The 23,834-nt window shown below is 50.1% G+C and overlaps 1 protein-coding gene across 3 annotated transcripts; it reads right to left on the bottom strand.

The window, feature by feature from the left end:
• Window positions 1–68: 68 nt before the first annotated feature.
• AGFG2 (ArfGAP with FG repeats 2) lies at window positions 69–21,891 on the bottom strand. 3 transcript variants are annotated; one of them, XM_082856985.1, is made up of 13 exons: window positions 21,566–21,891; window positions 13,015–13,108; window positions 12,055–12,170; window positions 10,790–10,943; window positions 10,058–10,223; window positions 9,257–9,382; window positions 8,580–8,612; window positions 3,325–3,445; window positions 3,054–3,136; window positions 2,783–2,863; window positions 1,772–1,915; window positions 1,326–1,411; window positions 69–998 (listed from the first exon to the last, which is right to left on the bottom strand). In XM_082856985.1, exons 1-13 carry the CDS (start codon window positions 21,784–21,786, stop codon window positions 939–941), a joined length of 1,485 nt encoding a protein of 494 aa, XP_082713111.1. In that variant the 5' UTR covers window positions 21,787–21,891; the 3' UTR covers window positions 69–938. The 3 variants fall into 3 exon arrangements, with proteins under 3 accessions (XP_082713111.1, XP_082713113.1, XP_082713112.1); XM_082856987.1 differs by lacking the exon at window positions 21,566–21,891 and adding an exon at window positions 21,078–21,203; XM_082856986.1 differs by lacking the exon at window positions 8,580–8,612.
• Between the last annotated feature and the right edge of the window lie 1,943 nt (window positions 21,892–23,834).

Below are 23,834 nucleotides of genomic sequence, written 5' to 3'. Positions count from 1 at the left end.
GCCTTTCTCTGGAAAAGCCCAGGCTCGGGGTGGTCGAGAAGTGTGCCTCCTTCCCCACCATCCCCTGGAGCTCCGGCTTTGCGAGGCACAGATCCCATTCCCCGTGTGAAAGAGCTGTCTGGGAGAGGAAGAATGGCTGCATCTGGATACGTATGTGTATGCATATATATAGATATATATATATAATAGGCTATATTAGAAAATTCTTTATGTATAAATATAAAACACTGGTATCCAAACATGACACCACAGCTAACTAAAGTGCTTGACGCAAGTTGGGCATGTATAAGTATGTAGGTAAAACTATTCATCCTGAGGGAGCTGGGGAAGCGAAAACATGGAGAAAGGGGTGCTGTCCCAAGCCAGGGCCCCAAGGGCACTCTGGCTCCCCAGGACCTCCACGTCCCGTCTGATCGCCATCCCATGTCAACACCATGCACGCCTCATCCCCACCTCCGCCCTGCTTTCCCCACTGTGCTTCCTCCCACGAGGAGAACAGTGTTAGACAGCTGGGCAGTGGGGAGTTGTTCCCACAAGGAGCACAGCTCAGCCTGTGCCCCCAGCTTCCTCTGCCCACAGGGTTCGGAGTGAAGGGAGCGCTGGGGGCAGGAGAGGAGGACTCTTGTCATCATAATTAGTAATTTGAAAAATAAAACACCAAGGCTCCTCTAGGCCAGGCTCTGCCAGCCCGCCTCCCGGGCCCCCTGCCTGGGTGGGGGCTGGAGGAGGAAGGAGGAAGCCTTGGGGTGGCTGACCCGGGAAGCTGCCCTTTTATCTGCAAGCCCCAAGCAAAGCATTAGCACCTCCACCATCCCCAGACCCCTACCCTGCGAAACAAGACCCATCTGGTCTCAGACCCGCAAAACTGCCACAGGCAAGTGGTCATCGGAGCTCCAGGGAGTAGAGGGGCCCCAGAGAGCAGCCCCCCGGACACAGTGCTACAAGAATGGGTTGGTGTTTGGAGGGTTGCAGGCAAACGGGCTTGATGAGGATCCAGTCTGGAAAGAAACAATCACCACAAATTGTTAGATTAGGGAGGAAAAGCTGGAGGCCACAGAAGAAATGCAGCTCAGGATTCTTTTCTCCCTCAAAATTACTGTGCTGAGGGAAGAGGGAAAATAAGGGAGCTAGGAGGCAAGCAGAGGGGCGGGGAGCGCAGAGGCTCCTTAACTAGCCCACTCATCCCTGGCTGGGCCAAGGCAGTTTCACGAGGAAGGGGCGTGGTTCCGCCCCACATTGCCCTCTTCTCCTGGAAGGATTCTGTCCCAACCCCCAGAGTGAAAGGCCACACCCACACCAGGCCCGGGCCCTGCACCGCCACTCACCATGAAGGGGTTGGTGGAGATCCCAGCGGGCTGGCTCAGTGGCCTCTGCCCCAGCTTGGCAGATCCCTGGTCTCCGAAGGAAGAGCCTGGCAGGAAGAGCAAAAACTCAGCTGACGGGAACCCTGCCCCTCGGGGCTAGTGCTGCCTAGCTCGCCTGCCTCCCTGCAGGGCAGGCCCAGTTACATCCCAAGGTGGGCAGCCAGCGGGGGCCTCCCCAAAGCCAGGAAGAAATCTGTGGAACAGTCAGAGGACACAGGCAGGTCTGTTGCTTCCCTGGTCTCCCCCTGCTGGTCCAAAAGGGAACTAGCTCAGATGTCTGGCTCCCTAATACGTATTTCTAATATTCACACACACACACACACACACACATACACACACACACAGAAAGCAGAGTCCCTGGGGGTGGGAATGGGGTAAGAAAGGAGGGCGCGGTCTGAATCCCTTACCATTCTGCTGCTGAGTCACTGAGGTCGGTGGGGGGAAGAGCGGTGGGGGAAAGAGCGGTGGGGGGAAGGGGCTGGAAAAAGCCCCGGTGGGTGGCACCGTCTGGGGGAAGCCAGGCCCTGCACCGCTCATCCCAAAGCCTGGCCCTGTGGAGGGAGGGAGGGACATGAGGTAGGTGAGGTTCTGGAAGGTGGGCAGGAGAACAGTTCTTCCTAAGTCCCTCCAAGACACAGAAATGGGATATAGTTTTTCACCACCCAGAGGTGTGGAAGTACCCGAAATGAGCACGAAACCCTTCAGCGTCCAAGCATCGTGTCAACCCTGCCCTCTCCGGCCTGTGGCCTGTGGCTCGGACAGCAGGGTAGTTATGATCATGGGGTCAGCTTTCTGCCACCTCTTAAACTGCATAAATCAAAGCAAATTACCAGCCCTCTCTGCCTCAGTTCTCTCATCTCTAAAATGGGGACCATGCCTATCTCCTCGGACTGCTGTGAAAATCAAATAATGGACGTAAAGCCCTAAGTGTTGGGCCTGCCATGTGGGTCAGCTTGGTAGCGAATATTATTCTCTCTTCCTGGCCTGAAGGTTTTAGAGGAACAACAAAAAAACAACAAAAAACAAACAAAAAAACGAAGGGGGGCATGAGTGTGAGTTTGGAGAGAGAAAAGCAGAGGCAGGGGCTGGGGAGGGGCAGGAGACCACAGGACTCCAGCTGAGGAGGGCAGGGAACAGGGCCATGGTTTCAGGTGGGACACAGAAGGGAAGGAGGCTGGGCTCCCAGAGGGAAACTGAGGATTGGAGAAAAAAGAATCACCACCACTACCAGTCAGCCTTAACCCTTCGGAACTGGCTCACGGAAGGGGCAGCCTGTCTCTTCTAACTCCGAAATTCTGATTTGGTGACTTAGGGGCCTCTAGTTTTTGCCCACTAGGTGGACTGGAAATTAAACCGGCCTGGCCTGGGCTGGTGACTATGGAGAGAGTCAGGGCCAGGGGACAATCTGGGAGGCTTACCTGTGGCCAAGCCATTGGGCTGGAAAGGGTTGGTGGAAGGCAGCTGGGCGTGAGCAGCAGGTGTGGTGAAAGGGTTGAAGGCTGCTCAGGGTGGAATGGGGTAGAGGAGGGATGAAGAGCTGGTTATTTTTTTCTCATTTGGTTAATATCGTGATAACTGAGCATTCCTCTAAATCCTGGTGTGCATCTCTCCCCACTCCCCTCCCTCCAGGGTCCCCAATTTCCTCTTGGCCTTAGATCCCCTCCCTGGGTCTCTACACACAAGACTCACCTCCAAAGGAGAGCCCTGTGCTTCCGCCTCCACCAGTGGTGGCCGACTGGAGCGTGGGGACCTGGCTGGCCATCCCGAACATGCTGTGATATGGGGAGAAAAGTCGGCGTGCACATCATCTAGCACCAAGGAGGTGAGCTGGGCAAGGAACTAGGAGATGGCAAACTCTGTCCTGCCGGACGGGAGGAGCCGAGTGGCTGGTATAAGCAAGGCCAGGCTTTCCTGGCCGGCTCTCCTGCCCGATGGCAAGCTGCCCAACATCTGGACCTACCTGCTAGGGATGCCTCCAGCTGATGCCCCGGGTCCCAGGAGGCTGCCCGTATCTGCAAGGCTGTTGGGCTGACTGGCAGGTGCCAGAGGAGAGGCACCAAATGGAGTCCCCTGGCTGCTCCCTGGGCAGGCACAGGAAGTAAAACAGGGGGTGCTGGCATGAGACAGGACGGAAAGGGCAGGAGGAGAGATGGAGGCAGAGGTGCAGTGGAGGGGGAGGGGAGGGATGGCACAAACGGAGTCCTCTGAGGCAGCCCGTTCTTCCCCCGGATCGGATCACCCAGTTCAGGAGGGTTTGTCTCCCACCGAGAATTCTAGGCGATGTGAGACTCAGCCCTTCTTAATCTCCCTAGCGCTCAAAACCGCCACCGCAGAGAGAGAAGCAGTTCTTCCTCCTCGTCCAGGTCACCGTCCCTCCTGCTCTAGTCTGGATTACACTTCCCATTTTTTTCCTTAAGAGATGGAAACGTCTGTCTTTTGCCTAAACCAGCATTTCCATTTATGAATAAATCATATGAAGGGGCAGGTAGAGGGGTGGGGAAGGAGCTGTGAAGGGCAGAAAGGCTCAGGGACACTTGGGTGACTCGGGGAACGCGGAGATGGCACTGGAGGTGCTGAGCATAAATCTCCGGCCTCGCCAGCACCCTTCTCACTCCCATCGAGCCGCCTGCTCCCCTCTCGGGAGCCCCCTGACGCCAGGACCTCAGATCAGGGCTGGGACGCACTGCCCACGGCGCAGGGCCGACAGCAGGGCTCTCCTGCCCTCCCTGGTCTTCATAGTCAACATGGAAGAGCCTCACAGGGGAAGTTTACAGAACAGCCCTCGGGGCGGGTTAGGGTTAGGGTTAGGGTCCAATCAGCAACCTGGTCTCGAAGGAAGAGGCCTGAGGCCCTGTCATTTTAAGAAAGCCTCTTTATCTGAGTGTCTAAGTCTCATTTGTAGTGTGGGGTCCTGCCAACTACTCTGGGCTACAGTGAGGGTAAAATGAGGCTACAAATGGGGAAAAGCTTGATTTTTCTGAGTGCTGGAAGACTTTTTGTTACCGAAGGGAAACACACTTTACGTAGTGCCCGCCTCCTGACGGTGCTCCGGAAGGGTTTGCTGAATGAACAGCTGAACAGGCAGAGGGAGAAGAACTGGATTCCAGTTGTGGTTCTGCCACCTGCTACCGCTGTGACTTCAGCAAACCATCTCTCTCACTCTCCGGAGCCCACTTTTGTTCTTGCTCCCCAACCCCGCCCCCTGTAGGGTGGCTGTAAAGGCCCTCTGAGATAAAGTATTTTGAAATCTACAAAGCATAACACAGATGTGAGGTATTATCATACCTATGAGATACTACTTCCAGGGTCAGAGAAGCAAGACAAGGTCTCAAAGGAAACACAGGATGGCTGGCTCAGATGGTAAACACGAGCGGAAAGGGCCCGACCCACAGCCCTCAGCTCTGGCCTTTCCACGCTGCCTTGAACAAAAGGCCTTGCCCATGGCCTTGGCCTGCTAACTCCTACTCACCCTGCAGGCTTAACAGAACCATGTCTTCCATGGGCCTTCCTGACTCCAGTGTTTGATCCTGGTTTTCCTCTCCTAGCACCTTGTTCTTTTCCTTCCTAGCACTTGACATATTTATAGTGATGTATTTTTGTTTATTTCTGTATCAACTGGGTCCCCACTATACCAATTCCACTGCCAAGAATTCCCTTACAGATATAACTTGCCAATGTGCGGAAGCAGGGTTATTAACTGCAGCGCTGTTTAACAGCAAAAGACTGGAACATCCTAAATATTCAACAACAGGGAACTGAGCAGATAAATTATGGTCTAGACATAAGTTGGACAGTGGTGCAGCTATACAAAAGAATGAGGAAGCTCTTAATGTACTACTAAAACAAAATCTAGGGCTTCCCTGGTGGCGCAGTGGTTGGGAGTCCGCCTGCCGATGCAGGGGACGCGGGTTCGTGCTCCGGTCCGGGAAGATCCCACATGCCGCGGAGCGGCTGGGCCCGTGAGCCGTGGCCGCTGAGCCTGCGCTCCGAAACGGGAGACACCACAACAGTGAGAGGCCAAAGTACCGCTAAAAAAAAAAACAAAAAAACTAACAGTACTGTTATTTTATTTATTTATTTTTTTGGCCGCACCATACGGCTTGCAGGGTCTTAGTTTCCCAACCAGGGATCAAACCCATGCCCCCTGCAGTGGAAGCATGGAGTCCTAACCACTGGACCGCCAGGGAAGTCCCTAATAGTACTGTTAAGTTAAAGAAAAATCAAGGTTCAGAACAGCTTGTATATTATGCCATAAAATGCTCAGTAAAAAAAAAAAAAGAGAGAAAACAGGACAATAAAAGATGAGTAAGTGAAGGCTACTGGCTCCTTTCACCAGAGGCACAGCTGTGGAGAGGTGAGACGAGAGACCAGCGTGGGTCAGGCTGCAGAGACATTTTGTAGGACGGGAGCTTGAAGTGTATTTGTGGGAAAAAGGGGACGTGCCAGTACAGGTGGAGAAAGTGGAGGTGAGATTCAGACAGGAAAGCTGGTGGGACCAAGCCCTGCAGAAAGCGGGAAGGACGAGGGAGGCAACCTTCACAAGGGAAGGTACTTCTCTTTCTCAGACACGAGAGGAAGAAGAGGGAAAGGAAAAGATAAAGACACAAGGCAAGGAAGGAAATGGCAGGGCCGGGGTGGTTCTCAAATCCGCGTTGCTCCCTGGTCCCCTCAAACCTCAGCCCTCGTTTCTTGTCAGTACGGTTTTGGGCTTTCTTCTGAGCACCTCAGAACTGTAATGTGGATCTTCCTTTCCTAAAGGGTGAGGCTGCTGTGTTTATCCAAACCCCTCTGTTAAGGGTATCTTCCTGGTGCCAGGCACAGAGCATACCTGATGGGGATGGGGGACCGGCTGTAACGTGGAAGGGCCGAGAAGCCAGCAGGGAAGCCGAGTGCCCAGGGCCTGCCTGCGAGGTTCCAGGGATGGGCTGCTTCTTGAGAGCCAGCACTCAGGGGACAGTGCTCTCCTCAGCCCCTCTCCCTCCCCAACCCCTGGGCTTTCCTGAGGGACAGTGCTAGGCTGTGGCCACTGCGAGCCCTGGTCTTCAGTCCTCTCGCACCCACAGGCTGTGAGGAAGGCTGGGAAGCCACCAGGGCGGTGGTGGATCTTTGGCTTCTCAGACCCCAGGCCTTTCCTTTGCCCAACGGACTCGAGGTACATGGACTTTCCCAGCGGACACAGCTCCCCGTCCTTACTGGGGTCCGACTCCTCAGTCTTGCTCTGGGCCCTTGGGTCAGGGTGCTCCCCTCAGTGAGGACCAGGCTCTCCGCCGAGGGCGGGGAGAGAGTGCTGTGTGCCTCCTGGCCGGCGCTAGAGGGCAGAGCGGCCCTGGCTCAGGCAGGCTGGGCTCCCTGCACCGAGGGCGCGTCCTCAGAAAGGAGGCCGACGCTCCCAATACCTGTGCTCCTTTGCTTCCTATCCACTGCCAGAGCCTCACTCCACACAGCTGGATTAGTAGACTTGCCTTCTAACAGTTTCAGGGGAAACCGCACTTTTAGAAACCCCCCTTCTCCATACTCCCCCTCAGATATATAACAATACAACCAGCCTTGTCAGAAGAGACATCCACCTCTCACCCAAATCTCCCTACTTCCTCCCCAGTGGCTCCTCACGTCACACTCACAGTAACCCCCTCGTGGTCATGGTGTGGCTGGGAATGAATGGGATCTGCCACTGATCACACATTTGATTTTGGCCAAGCTGAGCCAGTTTCCTCAGCTGCAAAACAGAGCTTTCTTTCCTCATGGAGATGATACGGGGGTGCTCCCCAAGCACCGTCAGCGCTGGTGGGCTCTGGGTCCGGCCGTGGGCTGTCTGCTTCTTGAGATGAGCAGACAATGGACAGACGGTCCATCCCAGGTTCAGCCTGGGATGGCTCCAGGGCTGACGCCTCCCTTCTCTCCTTTAAAGCTTGGCACTTTAAGCACTCCCTTTAAACTAATCAGTTGCGCTAGGAATGCATCTCTGAACCAACCAATTTATAACCACCTTGTAATAGGCTGTTTCCTTTCCAGATCCCATTCCTGGGAATAGTTCCCTCTTGCTAAATTGATTATTCCTGTACCAGTATACACGTTTGCCAACAGCATACAAAAGGGCCTATTTCCCCACACAATACTGGCCATTATTCATCTTTAAAAATTTTGTGAATATAATGTGCAAAATTACTATCTTATTCTAATTTGTGTTTCCCCTGATTAGTTAGGTTGAGGACATTTTCATGTTTTTTCTGGGTATTATCTGCTTCTATCCCTTGTCCATTATTCTAGTCTTTCTTATTAATAGGAGTTTAAAAAGGCACATTATGGTTATTAGCTTTTTGTCTGTTTTCCATGTTGTAAGTGTCTTCTCCTCATCTGCTTCATGCCTTTAAGGACATGAAACATTGTGTGGGGACATTTTTTAGGACATCTTTTACCATATAGAATAACATGTTATATAGAATAACATGTTATATAGAATAACATGTTATATAGAATAACATGTTATATAGAATAACATGTTATATAGAATAACATGTTATATAGAATAACATGTTATATAGAATAACATGTTATATAGAATAACATGTTATATAGAATAACATAACAATTTCTCCTTGTTAGAATTTATGGAGATTTTGTTTCCCAGTATATGGTCAAATTATAAAAGGGTTATATGTTTGAAAATAATGTATATTCTGTATTTTTGTTACAAAGTTCTACTTATACTTCTTAGGTCAAACTTGTTAAAGTGTTCCTCAAATGGTCAACTCTCTTCCCTCCTCGTCTATCTACTCCACCTATGAATCTTGTGAGAGAATCTATTATAGTCTCCATCTGTTGGTTTATCAGATTTTCTTTCCGTCTAATAGTTTTTGCTTTATGGATTTCAAGGCTACTCAGTCAGTTACTTTAAGTTCACAATGTGAGAACTCTGTTGTGAATTTTAAATTCTGTCAATATAAAATGTCTCTTCCTGTTCCATTCAAAAAATTAAAGACAAGAGCAACAGTGGGAGGTGGGGGCGCTGTGGACAGAGCAGAGAGTCAGGAAGTCTGCGCTGTGGGATGGGCTCTGCTGGGCTGTGGGCTGCATGACTAGGGAAACTGCTAACTGCCTCCTTTGTTAAAGGCTAAATTTGAGGGGTTCCTTCCAGACCTCAAAACTCTAGGGTCAGAGGACCTGAGACAGAGGCTTCTACCTTGGGTCGGCTGTGGAGTGGGAGGAATAACTTACCGAAGCTGTGACTTCCAGTTAGCATCCGACTGGCTGGCAGTGAGGGTAGGGCAGGGAAAGGGCAGGTAGGTGGGGAGGAGAGAGAGAGTGTCAGTCACTGGCCGTCCCCAGACATCTGTCCTCACAGCGCTCCGGCTGCCCTCCTGTGTGCAGGGTGTCCAAAGGAAGGAGGCAGCCCGAAAGCTCTGAAGCCTGATTGATGTCTGGGAGCTTCAGGAGGGACCGAGTGCCTTAGGGGCCTTTAGACTCTCCTTCCATCCCACAGGAACAACACGACGCAGTGTTGGCAGGCTTCTGCTCTAAGAGGGATGCCTGAGGACTTCTGGAGACCACCTAGGACGCTGACCCAGACCTTGCCCTGGGGGCCCTCTCGGGGAAAGGTCATGTCCATTCTCATGTTTTCTAGGACTCGGGTCTCCATTACTTCCCAGTCAGCGACCTCCTAGTGCACAGCCTGCACAACTCCTGATGCAGTTTTAGCCATTTCCTTACATGAAGAAAGAGAACAGAGCCCCTTCTTCCTGACAAGAACCTCATCAGACTGCCCTCATCCTTTCCTGGAGCTTCTCCTCTTTGTGCGGTACTTTGGGTGGGTGCGGATGTGAATGCAGGGTGATGTATGGGTGTGGACAGTGGGTCACAGTTGCAAGCAAGGAAGCCAGAGGGGCAGAGCTTACCTGGGGGTGCTGGCTGCGCCTGGAACGGGGCTTGGCCAGCTGGAGGCATGCTTCCAAATGCAGAAGAGCCAGGGCTACTGCCAAAAGCATCGAAGTTGGCAAAGCCCCCATGGGAAGGCGTCTGGCCTATAGGTGGAGAGAACATAAAGGTTATGTTTATATATGATGTATATGTAATCCACACCACACGGACTAGTTCTGAAGGCCAAGGGCTGCTCAATGGGACATCTGCCTTCCTGCAGGGTCCTCTTCAGAGGGATTTGGCAGGAGCCTGGGGCAGAGAGCCAGAACATGCAGGGGAAAGGGCATCTCAGAGGCCTCCAAGTTCACTCCCCATTTTTTATCCTTACTCCGTGAGGCATTAGCATTTTTGTCAGGGCCTAGTTTAGGCGGAATCATGGAAAAAGATTTTGCCGCGGGGAAGGGCTTTAAAAAGGAAAAAGGGAAACTAGATAATCACTTTGTTCCACCCTCTATTGGCTACTACTGATCTTCTGGAAGAGGGCAGGGGAAATGGAACCTGTGACAATCCCCTTGCCCCATTTTAACAGAGAGAGAAACTAAGAAAAAGGCTCTTTCCAATGCTCTAAGAGGGAGGGCTGGGAGCCCCCAACTGCCATGCTTTCTGGTCAAACTCCCAAAACCAATCCCGGCTGTACTCATCTGACCCACACCCTCCCAGCCGTGATACTTCAGAATTACCATCACGTTCATTCCTGTGCAGAGAGCTAGGGCCGAGTGAATTCCTTGTGTGATGGGGACATATGTTGTAGGAAGGTTCTCTTCCCAAGTCCCACTTACCCCCAAAGGCTGGGAATGCAGCAAAAGCTGGTGCCACCTGGGGAGCAGCAAAGGGGTCTCCGCCGATGTCGGCCAGCAGGTCAGTACTGGCTTTCTTGACCGAGGAGGGGGGAGGTGGCTGAGAGCTCCGGGGCTGGGACGTCCGGGGCTGAGACTGACTGACAGACTTGGAGGAGAAGGCAGTACATATAGCACTCGGAATCCCAGCCATGACCCAGGCCCTTGCATGGCTCCCCGGGCTGCCCCCAGATAGGCGAGTGGAGAGAGAAGAGAGGCAGAAACTACCCTCAACCCAGAGGGTTCCCGGGCAGAAGGTGCCTGAGCCCTTCTCATCCCTAATTCCTGTCCTCTCAGTGCAGCAGCTCCCAGAACCACATATTTTAGAGCACGTTAGTCAAGGCAACCCTGAGATACACAGGGATGTCGCCCAACAGCCCCTCCTCATCTTTCCCAGGCGCCTGAAGCAGTGTCCTGGCCCCTGTATTTCCTTGGAGGAGTGGTCACGTTTGAAGTTGATACTCTGACTTCCCTAAATACCACTTCCTGTTGGGGTCTTTCTTCCAAAACATACAGATCCAAGGTGAGAGATGCAAGACATGGGAACAGCAGGGCTGAGAACCTGCTCACACCTCTTGGACCGTCGTCTGCTAAGTTCAGGCGATTGGATTTAGGAAACTGATACCCCTGCCTCCCAAATCCCAAAATAAGTTGCAGGGCACATCTGAGAGTTACCTGGCTGGAAGTGGAGGCAGCAGCCGAGAGAGATGGCACAGGATCCCCCAGAAGTGTCCGCGGGGGCTTCCCTTCTGGAATGGAGCCCTGGACGGGGGTGGAGGTGCCACCTTTGGTGTAAGTGGGCCCTTTCACTTGGTCTGGGGGGACATACCTTGGAGAAAGAACAGTTAGGCTAAGAGGAGAGGGGTGAAACCTTGGACCTTGTCAGCTTAGGTGCTTGAGAAAACACAGGTTACAGCAGTCAAAGTCCTTTCTCACTTTCCCTACTGATTCTCTTTTTTGAACTAAAGGGAATTTAGCAACTTAGCAAAGTTCTGCCTAACTTGAGCTTCCCCTTTACTGTCAGGTGCTCATTTTTCTCCTGCAGGGATGTTCAGTTGGCTCTGGCTTGTGCCGGTCTTCCCTTCATCTCTCCCTCCTCTTTCTGACACATCAAACCATCTGGGTTTCAAGTAATAACACCTGCAATCATGCTGAGCAACAGGTGATCCTATTTTCCAACTTCCTACTCAAGGGCCCCCTTTTATTTCCTGGGAGTATCTTCAGGTTCCTCCTTCTCTGCCACCTCATCTTCTAAGTGCTCACGGTCTATCCTGCCAGCTGCTACGCCTTCTGATCAAATCCCCTTCCACTCCAGTGGATGTGGTCTCTACTCCGGATGTATTTTCTTTATCCCAAGGACCGCCCCCCGAAGGGACTCCAAAATTCTGTTTTATCCACACCAGTCTCCTTGCTCCCTGAATTCTCTTCTCCACCCCAGAGTTACCCCCAACCGTGCACACCCCCCCACCTCCCAGAAATCGAACAATAGGAAGTGACACCTGGGGAGAGAAAGGGCAAGAGAGAACAGAGATGCTGTTTCCTCAGCAGGAAAACAGGGGACATATGAATCACGGGTTAAAAGCATGAAGCTAGAGGACATGTGCTCCCAGCCACCTCTCTCCATAAATGAGATCAGCTGAGCTATAAAAATGAACCCAGACTCCCTAGTGGGGGCCCTAGCTCTCCCCTCCAACCAGTCTACTGTCTCCCCAAAAGAGGGGACATCAAATCTGCAAGGTTAGTGACAAAGAGCAAGTTGTTCTTTCCTGTACCTTTGTTATTTTGAAGTCAGAATTCGGCCCTAACTGAATCTGAAGGGAACAGACTCAACCCTCGTCTAGCCTTTGAGAGAAGCCCCAGTTCAGCTCTGGAAACTGGACTGTAAGATGAAGTGTGTCTTGGACACATGTCTCCAGAGCAATCTCTTTCCTCCTCCTTACCATCTCTTCTTCTCATATTTTTCCTGGAGAAACTCCTTCACCTTCTGAGGATCCCTGGAATCTGGTATTAAAGATGTGCGAGCATCGAAAAGACCCAGCCAAATCTTCCTGCAAACCTAAAGGAATGAAGTCAGGTGGCAAAGGAGCTGAGGCAGAAAGCATGAAATGGGAGTCAAACCATTTCCAGCTCATTCATCAACAGACGTTTATCGAGCATGGACACAATGTGAGGATCTGGGTACACCTACAAAACAGACATGATCCCTGTCCTCGCAGAGTGGATCATCTAACGGGGAGGTCATGCCTTAGATAAATAAAAATACATTTATAATGACACATTGTGACACATCTTGTGAAAGAAAACAGAGGGCCATGAGAACTAAGAGGGACTAAATTTGGATGGAGGTGGGGTCAGGAGCAATTTTTAGAACTGTGGCTTCCAGAACACCACCTAGAGGCCCTTGTTTGCACCCTCCAAGTTAAGTCTGTCACCCATAAGCTAGGGATACTGCTGACACCAAGGCTGGCATCTTCCCACCAGCAGATTTAGCTGGAGAAGGGGTTTAACTCCCTTTCAAGTAAACGACATGGCTTAGACCCAGTTGCTGAGGCTCCAGTCAGCAGAGCTGGCTCCAGGAGCTCTTGCTCGGAGGGCCTGGCTCAGTCAACCCTGAACGCTCGTCACTGTGGAGCATTTCCCCCCTCGAGTGCCCAGGAGCCACCCCCGACAGAGATTTTGCTTCTTCCCCTGATTCTTCCAACAAGGGGCTTGGACAAACCCCAAATTTTATAAATAAGTCTGTAAATGTACACCTGGACATAAGTTAAGATACCTTACATACTAAAAAATAAGGGAAACTCGAACAAAAAAGAAAACTGTAGGGCTTTTCTATACTCTTGAGGCAAAGCTCCACCGACAGATAGGGCAACTGCAGCCTGGAACCCTTCCGTCTGGCTCACCTCGTTTCCACGGGATTGCAGGAACACTACTTCAGGCTCAGTGAAAGTTGTCATGGAGATGGACTTGACACGATGAGGGGGGTTCAGGCCTCTCCTGTGGGAGACAAATAGAAAAAAAGAGAAGTAGAATGCCACTAGCACTGCAGGTCTGTTTATGGGAGGAGAGGGAGGGGGAAAGGATAAAACTACACGTACATGAAACTCTCTGACTGAAGCTACTTCCTAATTCAAGGAAAGAAGGGAGGCAAGAATGTTCTGGAGGCTTCTCATGAGAGACAGGGAACCCCAGTCATTCTGGAGAGAAAGGTAGAGCCTGCCCATCCAGGAGCCTCCTCTACCTCGGCTCAGACCACAGCAGCTGAGTGTTCAGGCTGAGGGGTATTTCTGGGAACCCTGGCGTGGGCCCACTTCCCGTTTCCTGCTTCATCACTGTTTGAGACCTATAGCACATCCTCAGGGTCCCAGAGCCCATGGAGACACAAATCCCTCATGCATGAGGGAAAGCAAAAATGAAGGCCCGTGACTATCCCTGATAATACCAACACAGATAAGATTTGGAGACAAGAGTCCCTAGGCTGGCTGCTCCCCCTCTTGACTACACAGGAGGGCGGTGTGGTGGAGGGATGGAGCGGGCCCCCCTTTTTAGGGAGTGATCTCTGGGAAAAGAAGTATTCCAGACTTTCTTTCACTTCTAGATCTTTCAATGAAGCAGGAGGAAGTCAGGTTCAATCATGAGTATGAGACGGGCATGAGTCAGGAACATATACCCTGTAGGGATGCTTTTGTGCCAGCTCTGTGTATTCTGTTAACTCCCTGGGAGTCCAGCTCTGCCCACAGATGCCCTGTGGAGATTACAGCTGAGAAGGCTTCCTCGCCCCAACTCAGCTGCCCTCCAGAGTGCTCTAACGGGAGCCTGGAGCCAAGCCAGGCAGGCTTTCAGAGGTTCCCCTTTCCTTACCTTCAGTTTTACTCTAGTCTGAACCTATGGCCCTCATCACATGAAAACACAACTGGCTGAACCAAAACAAATAAATTAGACCCTGGGGTCAGGAGTGAAAGACCACGGGCACATGCAAGAAAGACAGTCTCAATTGATAAGCCCTCTTCTGGTTTTCACTCCCCTGGAAAAAATGGGCAAAGCAAGACGTGAAAATAAAAGTAACTCTAGAATACGGTCCTGGCTGACGCCCTCAGGAAAGCGAACAAAATTTGCCAGATGGAAATCTTAGGGAAAGGTGGAGAAATCACACATGCAGGCTTACAGGTACACACGATGAATACAGGTGCCCAGGCGAGCCTGGCAGAATGGCAGTGCGTGGGTTAGCATAAGTGAAGGCAGCCTGGGTGGGGAGAATGGACAGAAGACAGAGTACAAGGTAAACAGTGAAGGACAGCTGCTCTTTTGGACAAGTTACCGATTATGGGATTCTAACCAAGGACAGGAAGGACACTGGAGGCTACAACTGGAGGCGTTTTCAGCAATTCTGCTACTAGACTTGGATGGGTTTCAAAATACCCCTTTAAAAGATAAGCAATATCAAAGAGGACGGATGCCCTGAGGAAAGATGAGGGGGGGGGGGGACCAAAAGCCAGGCTTTGTAACTCGGTGTCAAACCATAGCTCTTAAACCTGATTTGACCTGAAGACTCTCTTCTGATTGCATTTCAGAGACTCCAGTTTTCTCTCCTAAAGCCTCTCTTACCAGTGGCTTGGTTCTGTTTTGGTCCTGAAGTCCAGACATCCCGCAGTCCAGACTTCCCACTTTGATACTCTTTCCCTTGCCCTTTCTCACCTTAACCACTGTGCCCTTCCCCCTGGGAATGCCAGGCCTTTCCGAGGTCTAGCCAGAGCAGACCTCTCTGTTCCTATGATCCCGGGCCGCCCTATCACCTCCCACTGACAAATATTTACTTTGCTAAATAAAACACAAGGCATTGCGTTTGGCACTGTGGGGGATGCAAAAATTACAGGACCTAGTCCTCGATCACTTGCTTCCAAGAAGGAGCCAAGGAGCCCGGAGAGGGTACTCCACAGTGCAGCAGGCGCACACAGTCAGATGGGGGAGGACGTGGCACCAGGAGGCAGCAGTGAGGGAAGAGAAATGGTCATGGGAAAAGTAAAATGTATTATGTTTACACTAGAAAAACAGATTCTAAGCCTATCACAAAAAGGTCATTGACATTTCCTGACAGGACAACCAGGAACTGTTAGCCAAGTATAAACAGGGAGGTGTGCTTCCTTGGCAGGGGTGGGGGGCGGGGAACTTGACCCACTCATCAGTCTAGAGGGGATGCTTAGAGCAACAGAACTTCCTCTGGCTGAGCTTGGATTGGAGGGGTTTTGAGGTGGGGTGGAGAAAGGATAAAGGAAAGGCAGAGAAAAGAAGTGATTTAGGTGCTTTGGGCCAAATGAATCTGGTGGAACGGGATGTTTCCATAGCACAGTACAAAAAGCACTGCTCTGACCTTGATGTCTGTAGACTGGATCATGTATAACCAGAGCCACGGTTTGGGGGCAGGGAGAGTCTACAAGGCAACACTGCAGCCCAGGAAGAGGGCCTTGTTACACGGCCTATGAGTCAGAGCGTTTGTCTCTGAATCACAGGGAGGCCACTGCTGGCCAAGAGAAGCAATTTAGAAATGAGAGCCCCTCTCCTCCCAGGAGCCGAAATCAAATGGTCTAGGAGTGTTGTGTGTTACCGGGTACAAACCAGGGTCATGCACTGGGCCAGATGGGAATCACTGGCCTGGAATTAAACAGACCCAACTCTCCAACTTGCAGCCGGTCTCCCCAACATAACTGTCAGGTTCTCCCCAAAACAAGAAGAAGTGAGAGCTTGAAGGAGGCACTGCCCTTTGGTTATCACAGCAAATTTATTCTATTATTTCTAACCAGGAGGAGCTGGGGAGATAGAGATAAAGGTATTTGCCCAGAATAGGCCAAGTTTCTCTAGTTGAAGGCAAGTACATTACTGGGGCTCAAGCCTTCAGCCCAGTCATGATGTCTTCTTCTACTTCAGTTTCCTTTTCACAGGGCACCTAAATGGCACTTGAAGTACTCTGACTCACTCTCTGAAGCACTCTGAATCATTTGGCAAGTGAAGCGACTTGCAGAGATCCTGAAGTCTGCCCAATCCTCCCTCTCTTTGCCTCTCTCCCTTCCCTTTGCTTGTATTAAGCATACTACTATTTCTGCAAATACCACATCTTTTGTTTCTCTGTGGTCATCACCCTCAAACTGGTCCATGTTTTGTTTCTATCTTGCTTCATAGAAGCCTCAAACCTGCTCAGCTGCTCAGATAAGAAGGGTTCTGCCAGGTCGACAGTGGAAAAAAACAGTTCTACCCAGCACCCAAGTTCCTTCATTTGTGCCAGATTTGGACTCGGGCATTCCTTACCTCTGAATATTTGTGTTCAAATTCATACACTCTAGATTGTGTTTCTTTGCCCCTGGGATTCCATTCCTCTGCCTCTGAGCAGGGTTCAGCTAAACCAGGTTAGCTCTTATCTTGGACCCAAACATTACCAAGAAGAGTTCCTCTTAGGAAGGCTCCCCATTACCCTGCTCCAGGGTCAATTTCACTAATTTTAAGGAACTCCTTCCTAACTGAAAGTCCCCTGCTTCGACCCATTTCCTGAAGTTCTTCCTCAGTGACAGTAATAAACAGCTGCCGTCACGTAGAGACACGTGGACTCCTGATACTACCAGCTACCTTCCTCTTCAGGCTCAATCTCAATCTTTTCACATTTTGCCCCCTTTCTTCTCACCCCTTTGTTAATTTATTATTTTCTTAGGAGCTTTTCAAGTTGTCCAAAGGCCCTATACAATAAAATGCCTAAATCTGTAATTTTAGAGACTCTGTCCATCTCTGCCTGGCAGACGTGAATATGAAAGGAGAGGTGCGGACTTCCCTGGTGGAGCAGTGGTTAAGAATCTGCCTGCCAATGCAGGGGACACAGGTTTGATCCCTGGTCTGGGAAGATCCCACATGCCGTGGAGCAACTAAGCCCATGCGCCACAACTACTGAGCCTGTGCTCTAGAGCCTGCAAGCCACAACTACTGAGCCCTTGTGCCTCAACTACTGAAGCCCGTGCGCCTAGAGCCCATGCTCCATAAGAAGAAGCTCACATACCGCAACGAACAGTAGCCCCCTCTCGCCGCAACTACAGAAGGCCCGCATGCAGCAACAAAGATCCAACGCAGCCAAAAATAAAATAAAATAATTTTTTTTAAAAAAGAAAGGTGAGGTGCGAGGGGATGGAGGGACAGGACTAAAATAAGGGCAAGGCATACGTCTACCTCTCCAGCCCAGACAGATGGAAAAGTACTGAATTATTGAACAACATACTATACCTTTCCTTCCATGGAGATAAAAGTGTTTCGGTTAGGAACAGCTATTAGCGAGCCAGACAGGGAAACTAAGGCACCAGGAGGGTAGCAACTTGTCACAAATAAAGAGCTGTCAAGCACATCTCTTGACATCCAGTCCAGGGCTCCGTCCACCTCAATTCTGACTTAATCCCACTGTCAGAATAAAGTTGTAAAGAAGTAGAAGAGACACATAGCCACTACTGAGACCTGAAAGATGATGGATTAAAGGATAGACTCAGACAGATAGGTCAGGGAAGCATGTCACATACTTGGCTGAAAAACTGGGTGTCAAAGATAGTGCCTAGCCCAGATGCCAATGAGATCTCAGGCCTCTCCATCTATTGCCTTTTTAAAGAAAAGTTGAGGCATTTTTCTTTTCTTTTCATTTCTCCACTGAGGCATCCAAGCAAACCAGAACAAGAAGGAACACTGAGGCACTGCTTTGGAAAGAAGTCCTTTTCGGTGGCAATTTTTACCCCCCCCCCCCAGCTTCAAATGGCAGATTTCGTCTTCTAGTTGAAGAGTTAGAAGTATAACTGAACAGACAAGCGCATGAATAGATTAGGGAGAGTAAAAGGATCTCTATCCAGGTTAAGGAAATTAGGTATTGGAAGAAAACCAAATGAATAAAACTAGGTCAAATTTGGGACCTACCACTGTGGCAGCATGTACGTAAATTTAGAAACGGCAGAAATTAGCAGCCTCTCTCTCAGGCCCTCACACCAACACTGTGGGTTTCTGCTTGAGCTGAGAAAAAATTTCTCATTGAAAAAGACAGAAAGAATGAGCTCGCATATGCAGAGCTGAAGGCACAGCCATACCCACCCCCACTATTAAAATCTCAATTTTTCTTCAGATCTTGGGAAATTCAACTTTGGCTGGAACAGTCAACTTTGTTATTATCAGTCAATCCAGCCAGAAGGGAACCCTGGCAATTCTGCTCACTGCCCCAGAACACTCCAGCCCCCTAAGTGGTCGACATATTTGTAACACACTCAACAGAAAACTGGCTTTCAAAAGAAAGCCAAGCCTCTGTCTCCTTTCTCTGGCTATGGTGTGAAGTATGATACTTCAATTTCCTCCCCTTCAGTATCCTCTTTATTTTAAGCAAGAATATTTCTTCTCTTTTCATCATCATAGCTAAATATGAGCTCTCATCACTCTCTAGGCCATGCTGAACTTTAGTTTACTTCGTAGCACTTATCACTACCTGAAATTATATATTTCATCATTTATTTAGAGTCCAAGGCCTCCCCTAGGATGCAAGCTACATGAAGATAGGACTTTGTCAGTTTTGTTCATTACCACAACTCCAGTGCCTAAAACAGTGTCTGGGGCTCAAAGACACTTGACAAACATTTGTTGACTGATAGACTGATGCAAGATATTGGCCTACTACTACGATTTTCACTAGCACCACAAAATCCAAATCTGTGGGCAAGCAACCATGTGGATTTAAGACGTTGACTGGTGTATGGGTCACCGTGGAGCCACGCCTCTCCATTGCCTGCTGGGCTGCGTGCCCCCTCCTCACTCTACAGCCAGCAGTAAGCACACCCCACCTCACATTCTGCCTATGGCCCACCTGCCAGCTCCCAGCCCTTGCCAAGGTACATCAAAGGGCACTGGTACTACTTTGTGAAGACCCCTTTTAAAGCTTTACATGCTTTGCCCTAGTCCATGCTATTACGACTCCAATTAGCAAAGGAGAAGTACCAAACCACCAGAACCCCAGCAGATGGTCACAGCCAGGGCAACTAAAGCTTTCTTGTAGAGTTTCTTCTGAAATTTGTCTCTTTATAATCTCAACATGCCTTCAGTTCAGCTTCACTTATTGGTCCAGCTTCTTGACCCTTCACTCTACCCTCACTTCCTGCTAACAAACAGTTGGCCTAGCTTCTGATTTCCCCACCACCAAAATGCGTTCCCTAAAGTTTACCACCTTGAGAATCACTCCGAGTGATTCTCATAATGCTTTACCAAAATACTAAGCAAAAATGTCCTTTCGAGAATCTTTTGAAACTAAAAGAAAAGGGGGAGGCTGGTAGACTCCCACCACTTGGTCCTATAGGAACTTAGCTTCCTAAGGAGCTAAGCCCCTAGTTGGAAGTTACGTGCGCCACAGACAGAGACAGGCCTCTTGAGGTACTTCTCTATTAAGCAACCTTAGGCCATCGTCAGCCCCACCCACTGTCTGTCCAGATCACAGGTGTTTGACTTTTCACCAGTGAGCTCAACAATAGTGACCACAGTAGGAAGTGGTAAAGCTCTGCAAATTGTGCACTGATGTTTAAGGAGTTAACTTGTCCAGCAAAAGAAACCGGGTTTTTAATGTGAGCCAGATCCCTTGGCCCTCCTTCTGTCCTGATTGAGGGACATTCATTATAGAAGGGAAGTGTTGTCTATGGGATACTTTAAACCAAGATCTATAAAATAATGATAATGATGTCAGCACTTTCCATTTATTCAGCGTTTTAGCTTTCACGCCTTCGCAGCTGACTAGGGGAATGAGTTAACACTGCTTCCTGATATTTTCTTCCTGGGACCTAGACTCTGATATGCCATCAGTGTTATCCCCCTGCTTCCTTTGACTTCTCTCCAGACTCTGTAATCAGATTTGCCTTCTCATAACAGGATCTTCAGGAATCTGCTCCCTTTGTACTCTGCACTATAAATATTCCTAAACTTTGCTCCTATTCTCCTCAAAGTACTTGTCCCAGTCTCGAGTCTCTATCCTTTGACTTCCTTTGCCTCTATCTCAACTTTTGACACGTTACTGTTCGTGTTCTAAACCACTATCCCAAGAGCCACAATGCTTTTACTTAGACGAAAGTCAAGTCTATCCTCACAACACACAAGTAAGGTTGATTAAAACATAGAAGTTTGGCTAAGGAAGTAAGAATCGAATGGAGAAATAATCCTAAACTGCATGAGGAGACCTGGACCCTCATTTCTGCTCTGCCATGATCATAACTAATATGGAACAACAAATGCTGAAAACAGCAACCCCCATCTGGCATTGGATAAGTTACTAAACCTCTCTTTGCTTCTGTTCTCCCATCTGTCACGCAAGAACAATACCACTCCCTCCTCAGCTCCTAAAGATGTAAGAAGAAACAAGGAAAGCGCTCCTAGTTAAAAATGAAACCAACCAAACTAATGTATTAATACTAAAAAAGTCAAAATAAAGCCCCTGATAAGCTTATAAAGATAGACATGCAGGCTTGGTATCAAATGTTAGTCATGCATCTAACCAGATAACTCCCTTAGGGGGAAAAAAGAACCTTACTATACAACCAGAAATCTGGGCTAGAAATCTGTGGCTCTAAATTAGCTCAGGCATGACCAAATTCAGTGCCAGTGCCAAGGTAGCACTGCAGATTATTCAACAACCCCCCCCCCAATATCTAGAAAGAGTCGCCAGATGTTACTACCACGAGCAAGCCATGGTAACAAGGAGCTTAAAGGTGTAAATTATTACACTTAAGGATGGCTCATCCAGACCCCCAAACCTCTGGAAAAGTTAAGTTCTCTAACAGGGCAACCCATCAGCATTCATCTCTTAGAATTGTAAGAAATCTCCCTCTGGGTAGCATTCTAAAGCCCTGCAAGATTAGGATCTGTTCCTGAACACTGGAACGTGGCTCTTTACCTGCCATTACCGTTGTGCTGTCAACCTGGGTTAACTTACCTATTTTAAATTGGTTTCTCCGTCTCACAATCCAGGATGGGCACAAGCCAGAAGGAAGAAAGGTACCCCTTCATGTTGAGTCTAGCTTGCTCTACCTCTTTCCCGTTTGCCCTCCACCTACATGAAGTTCCCTTTCAAGGTGTCTATCATTCTCTGGCCCCTTAAATCTCTAACCCCCACCCGACCCCAGTTTCCTTCAATTCTCCCCACTTTCGGACCGCCTCGCCTCCTTTAGGGAGTTTCTCCAGTTCTCACGCTGTCTTTCCTTTCCCCTGCATCGCGACTCCAATCGTTTTTTGTCGCCCCTGACCCTTCGCCTTCCCCGTGACACCCCTGCAGCAGACGACCCTCTCGGCACATCCTGCGCGTCCCAGGCCTCCCCACCGCCCCCGACCTCGGCTCTGTCCCTTCGCCCCGGGTCCCCGCTGTCCTCAACGCCAACTCTCCGCCGCTCCTTCCCGGTCCTCCCCCCGCGCCGGTCCACTCACAGGAGGCCGGAGCAGGTGGTGCAGACGAAGCTGCCCACGGTGATATCCACGTAGGTGACCCCGCGCTGGGCGCACTCGAAGCAGTGGCGGTTCCCGGCCTGGCTGCAGCCTCCCAGCTCCCGCACCCGGCGACACCACACCTCCGAGGCCGCCTCCGCCTCCGCCTTTCCCCCGCCGACCCCGCCACCCGGCCCTGGGCCCTTCTTCGCTGCCATCACCATGGCTGCTCAACCCCTCGGACCTCCTCCCTGCAAGTCAGGAATCGCCCCTTCAACCACTGCCGCCTTCCCGCCTCCTCGCCTCCTCAACCGCCCCCGCACGCCCGGCTCCCCCGACAGAAGCTAGGGAGCCGGCGACAGCCGCGCGAGACTCCTCAACCCCCTGCTTCTCCTGTCCTGCACGCTGATTGGCTAGCCTCCTCCACCTCCTCACTCTGATTGGTCCGGCATTGGACGGCCTCGAGTTGCGGGAGCTGCCAACGCCACGCCCCACTGCCTTCAGACCTCAGGCCTCTCGGATTGGGCTGCTGAGACCCTGGCCGCGAGAACTGTGCTTGCTCTCTCCTTGTTCCCGCCCCCTCTCGCCACTGCCTCCAGGGCTGACCGCCTCCCACACTCGATTGGTGAGTCTTCGGAACTCGGCTCCGACGATAACTCTGATTGGCTGTCGAGGCTGCAAAGATTGCTGACGAGAAAGAGTGGGTGTCCTGCGCGTGCGCAGCTATGGTCCTCCTGAGGGATGATAATTCCCGCTAAATTTCAAAGGACTAGTTTCAGCTAGGCTGTGCCGAGAGGAACGCAAAGCCGAAGGGAAGTGGCCAAGTGAGGGGCCAAAGAGAGGGAGAAAAGACGGGAGCTGTCAGAGTAAGGAAGGGAGAAGGAGAGGGAGTGCTTTATAAACGCTATATATGTATATATTTTTTACTCCTACCATATGCTGTAGGAAATCTCATTTTACGGAGAGTCTTAGGTATACAACTTAGGTAGGTCACACGACTGATTCGTGGCCCCAGCCAGTGTTCTGTTCTGGGACGTCTGACTTTAGAAGCCCTGCTTTTAACCACCACCCTATCCGTGGAACAGTATTTGAGCATTCATTTGACAAACACTTATTGAGTAGTTTACTAGGTTTCAGGAACTGTTGTAGACACTTGGAATACAGCAGTGAACCAACCAATCAAAATTCCTATCCTCATGGAATTTACATTCTAGTAGGAGAGGCAGACAATAAACAAAGAATCATCAGCTCTGGTAAGTTCTATGCAGAGAACCAGAGTAAGGTATTGTAAAAGAGAGTGACTTGGGTATTTCAGATTGGTCAGGGGACCGTCTCTGAAGCAGTGATATTTAAAGCTAAGACCTGAGTAACAGAAAAGGAGCAACCCAGGCAGAAGGAGAAGCAAGTTCGAAGGCCCTAAAGCATGAGGAAGCTTGGTGTGTGGAAGCAGCAAAGAACAAAGCAGGTTGGAGTGTGGGGGGGATGAAAGGGATTATACTGGAGTGGGACCTGATCGTGTAGAACCTTACAGACTTCAGTAAGGAACTTGGGATTTTCTTCTGAGTGTGATGGGAAGCTGTATTAGAATTAAGTCCCACTATGACAGAATACCTCACATAATCGGGGCTTAAACAAGATGAAGTTTATTTCTCTCTCATGTAAAAGTCTAGGTAGGTGTTCCAGGGCTGGTGGGTTGCTCCACTGTGTCAGGGACCCACACTCCCTCTGTCTTGTTGCTCCACAGTGCATTACCTCCCCTCCCAAGTTCACCTCATGGTCTATTCCAGCTTTAGCCATCATGTCTGTTACAGCAGCAGGAAGAACCTGCTCTTTTTAAGGACATACACACAACCTCATTGGCTCACCCTGGTCAGAATTCAGTCACATGACCACACCTAAGTGCAAGGAGGGACTCTGGAAAATGTTTTCTTTATTTTGGGCTTCTATGTGCTCACCTAAACTTCAGAGGTTCTATTACCGAGGTGGAAGGGGAGAAAGGATATTAGGATAAAACCACAGCCTCTGCCACAGAAACCATTGGAAGGATTGTAGCAGGAGCAAGAGATGATCTGATGTTCAGTTTCAAAAAGAATCATTCTGTCTGCTATAGCGGAAATGGTTACAGTGGGGATGATTGAAACTAGGGCAATTAAGAAGTGAGTTCAGCAGTCGGGGTGAAAGGTGATGGTGGCAGAGACTAGGGTTGTAGGAGTAGGTTGGAGAGTAATGGATTGATTCAGGGAATGTTTTGGAGGTAAAATCCATGGGGTTT

The sequence above is a fragment of the Leucopleurus acutus genome (genome assembly GCF_964270905.1).
Source record: "Leucopleurus acutus genome assembly, chromosome: 16".
NCBI lineage: Eukaryota > Metazoa > Chordata > Mammalia > Artiodactyla > Delphinidae > Leucopleurus > Leucopleurus acutus.
Note: the sequence above shows the minus strand (reverse complement) of the source record. Positions and strands in the feature narration are given on the sequence as shown.